The sequence below is a fragment of the Maniola hyperantus genome, chromosome 6 (genome assembly GCF_902806685.2).
Source record: "Maniola hyperantus chromosome 6, iAphHyp1.2, whole genome shotgun sequence".
NCBI lineage: Eukaryota > Metazoa > Arthropoda > Insecta > Lepidoptera > Nymphalidae > Maniola > Maniola hyperantus.
In genome coordinates, this window is record NC_048541.1 from 6,325,611 (window position 1) to 6,338,021 (window position 12,411).

Here is a 12,411-nt window from a genome sequence, read left to right on the forward strand (position 1 = left end):
TCACTAAGTACATCAAATTAACACTTCCTTTATTTACTGCAAGACATTCAACACATTTTTATATTAATTATTATAAAGGCGATTGAACATATTATCAGTAAAACAAACGCTACTTCTCACGGCAGTCTGATAACTTTAGGGATATCCCATAGTTAAGGACCAGGAAATGAAGCAACAGCGTGTATACTACTTTATAGGAGCAAAATCAAATTAATTAAGTATTGACTGATAAGTGGTGTCTATAGTGACGTGGACAATACAATACGCAATGATTTTTATGCAATGCATATCAATTAATAAAAAAAAGCGGGGATGAACCCCACACTTGCATTATCAGATAATATCATTAACCAACAATATTACTCATAATTCGCAAATAATGATTCAATTCAAAAGAGTAGACGATTTATAGTATACCTTTTGTCAATTGACACTTGGGTACAAGTATGTTATAAATTAACTGGTGTCTATAACAAAAATATACCTTACCTTCCTGTAACCATGATTAAGTTTTTTAAGTTTCAAATACTTAATATAAAGAAATCAATTTATTATTCTAAACATGTACGCATTAGCAATTCAATCTATCAAAAAGCACAGTAAACAAAATCGATACAAATTAATCATTTAGAAGTTTGCTCAAAATCTCTTTCAGCTCTAAAGAGAATTCAGAGACCGGTAAAGCCAAGTCTTGTGCCTCAGAGGCTAGAGACGCCTTATCCTTTAGAACGTAATCCGATGGCACAACGAACGGCTGTTTCTTCTCGACGGGCTCTTCGAGTGATTTCAGGAAAGGCGGCATCGGGAAATGTGGCCTTTTTTGTAGCCACGCGTGGAAAGTTTTGGTCGACCTAAAATATAAGGAAATCATAGTTCGCAGTTAGTTGTTCAAATTACGAATGTTACGATCCCATCAAAGGCTCAAATGCTATCAAATATTTTTAAATACTTAGGACTAAAGTTTAAGTTATTGATCATTTTGTGTTTTTCAGAAAAAAATATAAGCTTCTTTTTTAGGGTTCCGTACCTCAAAAGTTAAAAAAAAGTAAAAAGTAACTCTTATAGGATTACTTCGTTGTCTGTCTGTCTGTCTGTCGGTCCGTCTGTCTGCCTGTCGTATCTGTCAAGAAAACCTATAGTGTACTTCCCGTTGACCTAAAATCATGAAATTTGGAAGGTAGCTAGGTCTTATAGCACAAGTAGAGGAATAAATCCTAAAAATGAGTTTGTGGTTACATCACAAAAAAATTGTTCTCGGTCATCTCATCAAAATCGTTTCATAATTGGCGGAGTCATCGCGTAACAAATATACAAAAAACTAAAATAAAAAATAAAAAACATAAGTAGGTACAGTCGAACTGAGAACCTCCTCCTTTTTTGAAGTCGGTTAATAAAACTAAATAATTTCACACGTACGTTAGATTCTGTATATTATCCCACACGCAAGCCATTGTGCGCAAATCTTCCGGTATCTCGACACAATGCCATAGACTCTCCGTGTTGTTCTTGGGTGGAATGTGTTTCATCTTTTGCGGGAGACATGTGCCGAATGCCATTGTATGTGCAGGACTGGTCTCTGCATGAATATCGTATGCGATTTGTCGCTTAAGAACCCTTGGACACGATGCCTGGAAAAAAGATATGACGAACCCTTAAAAATGTAGATACTTATTATTTTTTGTCCACGACTTCATCTGCGTGACCTACACAGCCTTTAGCACTCGGGTATCTGTAATGTAACTATCTATAAGTGAAAGAATTTTCAGAACCGAATCATTAGTTCTGAATACAGTCAAATGTTACCTCTTAATAAAAGCCGACTGACTGATCTATCAACGCACAGCTCAAACCACTGGACGGACCGGCCTGAAATTTGGCATCTAAATAGCTATTATGACGTAGCCTTCTTAGTGAGAAAGGGTTTTTGAAAATTGAACATCTAAGGGGGTAAAATAAGGGGTTGAAATTTGTGTAGTCCGCGCGGACGAAGTCGCGGGCATAAGCTAGTATTATATAATAATAATAGTACCTATATAAATATAATAATAGTACTTTAATATCCAGGTTCATATAAACTTTACCTTTTTAGCACCAACATAGTCGGCAATACTTTGAAGTACGCAAGGAAGAATCTTAGGATCAAGCACGAGACCTCGCGATGCGTGCTCATCAAACCATACCTGAAAATTAAAGAATGTTTTCGTATTATGTCTATTGTCTATTAAATAAATCCTAGATAAAAGGTGATAGCGTAGTAGTTAAGACGTCGGCCTTCTATTCTTAACTCTAACTTTTCAGCAATTAAATATCACTTCTTTAATGGTGAAGAAAAACGTGGGAATGCGGAAAGAAATCGCGAGGAAAATTCGCACTGGGCCAGCGTAGCGTAGCGGACTATGGCCTAAACCGTTCTCATTTTAAGAGGAGACACGTGTTTAGTAGTAGGTTGGTGATAGGTTGATCATGATGATCTAGATGATGGATCTCAGATTTAATCAACTAAAAATTATTTACTTGAAACAAATCTTCAATGTCTTCTGGTCGTTTAATTTCACTTTTAAATTCTACATTGCCTAGGCCGGACCACCAATCAAAGAATTCTTTGGCAATCTGAAAAAAACAAAGTTTTACAAAATAAATTGACCTTCATTCATTCATTCATTCGTTTCAATTTTATTTTTATAAGTACGACAAATGAAAACCTAAAATAATCGAAGTCAAAATATTATAATAACACCTAATCGCCGACCAAAAAGTAATTTGTTCATGTTTCACATATGTTTTTAGGGTTCCGTACCTCAAAAGGAAAAACGGAACCCTTATAGGATCACTTTGTTGTCTGTCTGTCTGTCCGTCTGTCTGTCTGTCAAGAAACCTACAGGGTACTTCCCGTTGACATTATAGCAGACATTATAGGGAAAATCTGAAAACCGTGAACTTGTGGTTACATCACACAAAAAAAATTAAATTGAGGCCATGAACTAATAATTAGTATTTTCAATTATCAAAGTAAGATAACTTTATCAAGTGGGGTATCATATGAAAGGGCTTCGCCTATGGATTATAAAACAGATTTTTATTTATTTTTATGAATCATAGTTTTTGATTTATCGTGCAAAATGTCTTGCTAAAACTTACACATTAAATATGGCAAAAATGTATAATAAAACCATATTATTTTAATCTACTTAACTTTAGAAATGTAATTGGGTATTTGATTATATCAAAAATAAAATATTTCTCAGTGATAATTAAACAGATGGTCTTCCAAAATACATAAAATCCACGTCCTTTGTTAGTTTTAAGTGCATTTTAATTATGCATTTGAAATTATAGATCAAACTAAAAAAGTACGTCACTATGACGTGACGTCACATTCCAGTATTTCATAGAATCTCGCATACTAAGTACGCGTTGTGATGTTTGATAAAAAGTAACTCATTTGACTAGTTGTCGAATACCGTATTGTAACTAACTACAGTCAGCAAAAATATCAAATAGAGATCATAAATATGAGGAGTTCTCGAAGAAAATGGTGTAATTGCACTCCTGATCAAAATACTTTTTTTTTAATGCGGAGGTTTTTGACCCACTGAATACGAACTCTTTTGCAAGCAATACGGTCTACAACTAAGTATGCTAAAATTGAGTACAAAGTTAATGATTTCAATTAAAATGGTACATTTACGTAAAGTTTCATCAGCTTTTATTTCCAGCTTTTTTCTCCCTCCTCCTCCTGTTAAATTTAATTTCACGCAATCACACCATTTTTTTCGCCAGTTTCTAATTATTATTTATTAACTGATACCTTCTTTGTCATAATTTCAGCTTTCTTGCTGAATTCATCTGACGCAGAAATTTCAAAAGTCTTTTGCTTATACTTGGATTTCCATTTTATCATGTCAGTTTCAGATTTATTGCAATACAGCATATCAAAGTGGGGATTTCTTCCTTTTAATTGAAACCTTGACCTGATGGCTTGCCTGTGATTGGTAGATATGATAATATGTACATTAACAAAATGTTATCTTTACATTCGTGATTCAGTAAGTATAACACCGAAATAAAGGGTTTTCCCAGTTTCACATTTATTACAGCTATTCAGTATACACTTTCAGTGTTTTTATTTTACATTCAATTAGTCCGGCAGTACCTAACAATTTTTATATACCTAATGAGAAATGAAATACTAGCTGAATCGCTAGCATTTCTCGGAATTTCTAAAACCTTTTGTTAGTGAAGATCTTAGATTGATAGTGGTGACTGAATGTCCAGTAGTGTGGAGAAAAGAGAAGCGGAGCGGAGCTGCGCAATTTATGCAATTCTATTTTTGTTAATAATTTAGATTTTGTGGACATGACTAGACTAGTTTAAAAAATCATACATTTTAGCCCGGAGCAGAGAAAACACAGTCCACAACTCCGCTCCGCATTATTTTTTCCCTCCGCTCCACTACCTGGCTTCGCGTTTTTGGACAGAATATACAGTCCGCAACTTCGCTTCGCATCACTTTCTCGCTCTGCTCCGCTACCTGGCTCGGCACCAGTGGACAGGCAGCCTTAAGGTGTATGTTTATATGTCAATCAGTCAGTTTATTGTATTGATAAAACACGCCGTAATTGAGAGCACTATGCTTATTTTCCGATATAGTATTTCACAAGATGCACTGGGCATGGTGCATTATTACCTACCTACTTATTAGGGTTCCGTACCTCAAAAGGAAAAAGGAACCCTTATAGGATCACTTTGTTGTCTGTCTGTCTGTCTGTCTGTATGTCTGTCTGTCTGTCTGTCTGTCTGTCTGTTTGTCTGTCTGTCTGTCTGTCAATAAACCTACAGAGTACTTCCCGTTGACCTACAATCATGAAATTTGGCAGGTAGGTAGATCTTATAGCTGACATTTGGGGAAAAATCTGAAAACTGTGAATTTAGAGTTAGATTACACAAAAAAAATTAAATTGTGGTCATGAACTAATAATTAGTATTTTCAAGTTGCGAAGTGAGTGACTATATCAAGTGGGGTATTATATGAAAGGTCTTCACCTGTACATTCTAAAACAGATTTTTATTTATTTTTATGCATCATAGTTTTCGAATTATCGCGCAAAATGTCGAAAAAATACGACTGTAGTACGGAACCCTTATTGCGCGAGCCTGACTCGCACTTGGCCGGTTTTATTTTAATGTACTTACTTATGAACGTCTACCTACTACTCTGGTTGATGGTCATCAACCAGTAGACGTTCACTGCTGGACTTAGGTCTTTTGTAGGGACTTCCACATGCCACTGTCTTGCGCCGCCTGAATTCAGCGGCTCCCTGCGATCCGCTTGATGTCGTCCGTCCACCTAGTAGGGGTTTTCTAACGCTGCACTTTCCGGTGCGAGGTCGCCATTCCAGCGCACCTTGGGACCCCAACGTCTATCGGTTTTTCGAACTATGTACCCTGCCCATTGCCACTTCAGTTTCGCCACCCATCGAGCTAGGTCGGTTACTCTGGTTCTCCTACGGATCTTCTCATTTCTGATTTAATCACCTAGAGTAACTCAAGCATACTGACACAACTACTGAAGGTTAAAGCTAGAAATCTTGGAAGAAATGTGTTTCTATTCTTACATCATTTTATCTGCACTGACATGTACTTCTAAGTCATCTAGAGTTGTAGCCGGTTCATCAATGCTCGATTCTAATCCAGATTTCATAATCCGTGATAATGCAGATGCTGATTTCATTTGTGTCTTACTAAACTTCGAGAAGGATTTAGTCATTGATTTCGAAAAGGATTTAGACATTTGTTTTGATGTACTGAGGGACTTTGCTCTTAACATTGATCTCGATTTGGACGGTCTTCTCAAATCGCTAGTATCTGTGGTTATGGTAAAAAGTTCTGATTGTTCTACTCCGGGCTCTTCTTCTCCCATATCATCATAAATTGCTGGGTCAAAGTCACTTTCTGAGAATGTTCCTGGTGTGGGAACCTAGAGTAATTATATTGTGTTCGTATTATTAAGTGTAAGTATATAGTTGCGATTATTACAATAGTATTTAGGTACAATTAATACACACTAATACATTTAACTAATTTTAACTAATTAATTAATCATTTTTACATATTATTATTACATTTTATAACTATTTATTACTAGATGACGTGAGATGCCTGCTGACTGCGCGTGGATTTAGGTTTTTAAAAATCCTGTGAGAACTATTTGCTTTTCCGGGATAAAAAGTAGCTTTTATCCAGGATGCAAGTAATATCTATCTGCACCAAATAGAAGATGCTCGCGATTTCGGATTTCGAATCGGTGGCTTAACCTAATTTTGGTTGTAATTTTTGTGAAACAATAAATTATTTATTATTATTATTATTTATTATCTCTATAACAAATTTCGTCAAAATCAATCAAGCGGATGGGCCGTGAGAAGCTAGCAGACAAACAGACATTTACACATTTATAACATTAAGGTAGGTATGGAAGTTTGAATAACGTACTGTAACAGGAGCACATGATACAGTGTGGTAATACAGCTCTGAAGGATCCAAAGATGCCCTCTCTGAACGAGGCTGGTAATTCTTTTCATCCGGTAAGTCAAATATCTTGACTATCCTTTTAAATATTTTTGGTCCTACGAGTTCTCGAACCGTATCACTTTGCGATGCCCAAAACTGCAATATTAAATGGGTAAGTAGCATAAAGCGATTCTGCGATTGTTGAAAGTTACATTGACAATAGGTACCTACTTAAATTCAGCAGCTAAAAACCAAAAGCATCACAAAATTAATTAGTCTTTTGCACATTGGTCAATGCTATTTTCTGGATTGAAAACAATTTTTTAATTAAAAAGCATATTAGCATAAGCCTTTGAAATGACTAATATTCCCCTTTCCCCTCCAACTAAGCGTCACGCGTGTGCTGAAAGTAAGTAGTTACGACAATAGTGCAACGGGCGGGGTTGGAATTGCCGACCTTTCGGTCTTCAGTCCACTTCTTTAACCATTAAGCCATTGAAGCAAATTACATCGAAGCTTGATCGGTTTTAGTGCTAATGACCTCATCTGTAACTAGACGGGCGCTAATCTGGATCAAGCTAAATTTCTAAGCAAGCTACAGCCAAATTTGTCAAACTCGTTTATCATTTAATTTTAACAATCAGTCTGTTCCATTTCATTTCAGATAAAAAATATAAAACACACCGAAATCGCATAGATAACGATCATCACGTTAGTGGAATTAGATGCTTATTGTTGATTATTTCTGTACTGCATGCTCGTCTATCAGGGCGCAATATTTTCACGCATTTATCACGCTGCATGCATGTACATCTTCTATAAGAATAGCTGATCAGTTTTTAGTACGACTCCATGGCCCTAGAGTCTTTGATTTTAAATTTAATGGCGTAACTCTAACTCTATGTTTAGGTTGAAGTTCCCGGGCTTAGCCTGCAGGATAAAAATTGTACCTACCGCTTCGTCTTGATAGGACAACTCCAGTGCACGTATAGCATTCCTCCAGTGAACTTTGACAGAGGCTTCATTCTGCTCATACCGCGAAGGTTTAATCACCCGAATTTGTCTTGGCTTGTCCCAATTTTTAACTAATACCCGCTTTCCACATGACATGGCTATAAATAGACTATGAAAATATACTTTGATTGCTTAGATGTTTTAAAGTACATAGGTACCTAGAATATGAATGGTATGTTTTTTATTAAATAAAGTGCCTTACGATTTTACCAATTTCGCCTTATTGTTTTCTTGATACAATTGTCGAACAAACTCGAAGAAGTGAGATGGAAGTGAGTTGAAGTTTTTATGATATTCGATATTTTCTTGATGTTTTGATGGAACTTTGATAGAACTCTGGGAAACCGAGGGGAAACCTTTTCTTAAATCGTCAATCGCCAGTCAACCGCCGTATTTGTGGCTTTGATTTTTTCATTCCCATTAAAACCTGTATCTACGTACAGGTTTTCACATTGATATGTAGGTATATATACCTAATGCGTGAAAAACGGCCAAGTGCGAGTCAGGCTCGCGCAACGAGGGTTCTGTACTACAGTCGTATTTTTTCGACATTTTGCACGATAATTCAAAAACTATGATGGATAAAAATAAATAAAAATCTGTTTTAGAATTCACAAGTGAAGACCTTTCGTATGATACCCCACTTGATATAGTTATCTTACTTCGAAAATTGAAAATACTAATTATTAGTTCATGACCACAATTTAATTTTTTTTGTGTGATGTAACCATAAATTCACGGTTTTCAGATTTTCCCCCGAATTTCAGCTGTAAGACCTGCCAAATTTCATGATTCTAGGTCAACGGAAAGTACCCTGTAGGTTTCTTGACAGACCGACAGACAGACAGACAGACAAAAAAGTGATCCTATAAGGGTTCCGTTTCCTTTTGAGGTACGGAACCCTAAAAATGACTCTTCACGCGCCATTTTAACTCTATCTGTCACCTGTCAACTGCCGTAAGTAAAAAGTAATCTGTGGCATTGACTATTTATGTGTACCTACCACTACAGTATGCGGCTGAAAGTAATGTAACATCGGCCTTTATAATGACGTTACAGCTTTGTAGAGCGTTATCTCTGTCACTCATACCAACATATATGTATAACGTTTTGTCGGTCTCAAAGACAGGGACAACGCTTTACAAATCTGCTATCCCCTTCTAAAAGTCGATGTACATTACTTTCGGCCGCGTACTCTAAAAGGATTTTTCAAGATTTGGAGGACCCTAGAATCGATGACCTGAGGCAGATATTATCTCTGCCTGAGGCTAGCGTCAGAGCTTCATGCGCCTAACGGTAACGATTAATTTACCACTGCGCTTTTCTAGTTAAAAGCCAAAGTTTAGCTTTATAAACAGAAACGATTAATTTACCACTGCGCTTTTCTAGTTAAAAGCCAAAGTTTAGCTTTATAAACAGAAACGTAGCAATATGATGTTTGTTCAATGCATATTTATATTGCATCGAAGGGAAACCTACGGTAATGGGGTAATAGTTAATTTTGTTTTGATCATCAATAAAAGTACATTTTCTGTAAACATTTTATTAGAGTGCCATCTGTTACACTTTTACTAAACTACTAGAGGTGGTCTACTACTTGTAGAGGTGGTCTTGATGTAGCACACTCTTGGAATATTATGTTTGTGAAAACTAGCGCTTACAGGGTGATATTACATTGTACTAATAGATGGCGCTATTGCATAATATTTATTTTTATATCCGTCCCTCTTCCTCAAAAATAATAATTAATAATTCCATACAAAATTTTATCAGCCAGGTAGGTAGGGTAGGTGAATGCAATTTAAACGGCCAATTTATGTTTGAAAATAAATTTAATCAGACTTTTTTATGTAAAGTAAGTAGGTAGGAACAATTTAAAAACTTATCTGTATAAATTGTTTAGTACCTACTTTGTTCTTATCTTAATCCTATTTGTTCAGCATCTTCGAATGTGTCTGGTATTTTTCGACCGCGAGTTTCTGGCTGAGTAAGTATAAGCAGTCCTGCTAAGGCTGCCATTACAGCGAACAGCATAGAAGGAATTCCTGACCAGTATGCCATAAGTGGTGGGGTAAGTGGTGAAACCACTGAGCCAATGCGACCTAACATTGAAGAGAAACCAAGAAACGAGTGCCGATGTCTTGTCGGATACAATTCCGATGTAAACAAATATAGAGATGTAAATATAACTCCCGTACTGAACTTACCTGTTAAGTATAAAACCAAGGATAAAGCATACATGCTTTTTGGGGTAAACGAAAACGCGATACAGCATACTGAACATAACATATAACCTGCAAACAGTGTCGTTTTCCTCCCTACTTTATCTAAAGTCTTGTATGCAGTCCAATAACCAGGAATTTCGATAAGTGATGTCAATATGTAATTGAGGTACATATTGCCTGACAAACTGACGGAGTTTATAGACAAGCCGTAATAGATGAACGTTGTTGCTATCCAATATACCGGTGTGGTACAACATCTTCGTAACATTACTGGTGATTTTATGACCTGAATAATCAAAAGCCTGCGGCTTATGTCTGATTTCTCATTACTTTGTCGAGGTATTGCGGTTAGTAGAAAACTCATTGTATCGTCTGATATTTTTCTTCCATTTAAACGAGCTGCATTTTCTAGCGTGGATCTGGCTTTATCGTTTTTATTTTTGCTCAGTAGCCAACGGTGACTCTCTGTTACTATCCAATAGTACGATAGTAGGGAAAATACGGGGATAAACAATGTCAGTGTCAGCTTACGCCATTCGTGTACAGCTGAGGCTATAGCTCCTAGCAAAGCTTGTCCCAAGGCAAAGCAAGACGACATCGCCGCACTTGTTGGAACACGAAATTTAGGGCCGACTAGTTCAGTGGCTAATATATAAGCTGCACTGTAAAGTCCCCCGCCTATTGCTGTATGCATAAACTGTAACGTTACATACATCGTATAATTAACAGAAAATGCTTTAAGTAAACCTACAAGCGCTACATTGAATGCAAAAAACACAATTGAAATCCGACGACCAAAATAGTCTGACACGAAGCCAGCTAAAGGAAGGGCAATCATTGCACCGAGACTGTTTAATGTCCCGGCCAGTGCTCTAAGCCACTCCTTGCACTCTAGGCCGAAATCGTAAACAACGGAGTTAGTTCGACCATACACGTATCCTTCACACGGAATAATCGTATTTCTGTCAAATAGGCCAGCCGGGCAAGCGTCGCTCGGAAACGTTGTAGTGTTCAATAAGTTAGCGTAACGGGAACAGTCTTCAAAGCCGGTCGTAGTTCTTGGAATGGCATTCAATATCCATTCTGGTGCAAATTCTGTGGGGTCCTCGTCACATAAAGGCACCGTGCACCGATAAGGCAATTTACTTGCTGTAAATACATAGTCTCCTGCCATGAATCCGGAGGCTACGGCTGGTAGAGCTAGCAATATAATATTTATTAATTGATACTTTCCAAACTCTCCCAATTCACCGTTCAATATCGTCTCAAATTCCATTTTTATATCACATCCACTAACACTTTAACTATGAAATAAACAAACTTTTTTCCTGTTATTCCAACTGGTCTGTTAAAATATACATAATATGTTCTAACGTATGATTATTACTCAACGTGTTTAAACACCACATACCTAATCTGATTATATTCTAAACTCAAATGTAAATGATACAAATACCCGAACCGTAGAAAGCCAACACTAGGTACCTTATCGCTATATCACAGTAGTTAAAAATATCTAGTCTTGACTCTTGAGACGTCAAAGTACCGACAGTGTTCACTGTTTATAGTGCAGTCTATGAACAGTACCTACAGGTAAATAAACAGATATAATTCACTACGACCACAGTTCAGCAACGATCTTTATGTGTATTAATTTACTTCAATGCAGCTCAGTAAATTATTGTTTATGCCTATTAGAACGTTGTTAGAGATATTTTATACTAGCAGCTGCCCTCGACTTAATCCGCGTGGATTTACATTTTTCAAACTCCCGCGGGAACTCTTTGATTTTCTGGGATAAAAAGTAGCCTATGTCTTAATCCAGGGTATAATCTATCTCCATTCCAAATTTTAGCCAAATCCGTCCAGTAGTTTTGCGTGATTGAGTAACAAACATTCAAACATCCACACTTTCACATTTATAATATTATTAGGATATATTATGTTTATTCACTAAAAAAAATTCAGAATTATGCCAGTAATTTTCCTGATTCCTGAAGTAGCGGCAGAGGCACTGCCGTTACTTCAGGAATCAGGAAAATTACTAAACCAATCTACCCACTAAAAATACATAGGTAAGTCAAGAACTCAAAACATGTCGATTAATATACTTAATTCAGCAACCTATTAACATGTTGTTTCATGTATTATATTTATACATTAAATTATTCACTAGATGATACCCGCAACTTCCGCGTAAGTTCCTTTTTTTTAAAAACGGAATTTCCAGGATAAAAAATAACCTACATTCGTGTCCGAGATGTAAGGTATCTCTGTACTAAATTCAATTTCTATTATATAAATCGGATAAATGGATGGGCCATTAAAAACTAGCAAACTAGCAAATAGACAGATAAACAAACACTAATTTTGCATTGATAATAATAGTAAGGATTAAAAATCACTTTCATCTGGTTATCAGGTGGCAGAAGATCTTTCTTATCTTGTACCTCGTAACCTCTGTGATAAAAATAGATATACTAGTTGATAGCTTAGTTATAGGTAACTAAGTATACCATATTATTATTGAGTATGTTAAAAAATCTTGCATACGTGATATGGCCATGGGTAGTGGGAACCTAGAATTTATTTTCACGTAAGTAGCAGTTAACGCAAAATAGTTCTCATATCATCGATTTATTATTTAATTGATTTATTTATT

The 12,411-nt window shown here is 36.2% G+C and overlaps 2 protein-coding genes across 2 annotated transcripts in view; both read right to left on the reverse strand.

Moving 5' to 3' along the window:
- Window positions 1-619: 619 nt before the first annotated feature.
- On the reverse strand, window positions 620-7,635 carry LOC117982842 (uncharacterized). The gene is made up of 8 exons (XM_034969271.2): window positions 7,465-7,635; window positions 6,493-6,666; window positions 5,616-5,977; window positions 3,809-3,983; window positions 2,515-2,610; window positions 2,082-2,180; window positions 1,417-1,628; window positions 620-851 (listed from the first exon to the last, which is right to left on the reverse strand). The coding sequence occupies exons 1-8, from the start codon at window positions 7,618-7,620 to the stop codon at window positions 620-622; spliced, it is 1,506 nt and encodes a 501-aa protein (XP_034825162.1). The 5' UTR covers window positions 7,621-7,635.
- A 1,702-nt stretch (window positions 7,636-9,337) lies between these two features.
- LOC117983190 (organic cation transporter protein-like) overlaps window positions 9,338-12,411 on the reverse strand; it is a 156,593-nt gene continuing 153,519 nt past the window's right edge. The window contains exon 2 of the mRNA XM_034969670.2: window positions 9,338-11,702. Coding sequence (XP_034825561.1) covers window positions 9,442-11,025 — 1,584 coding nt within the window. The 5' untranslated portion in view covers window positions 11,026-11,702 and the 3' untranslated portion in view covers window positions 9,338-9,441. The remainder of the gene's footprint in view (window positions 11,703-12,411) is intronic.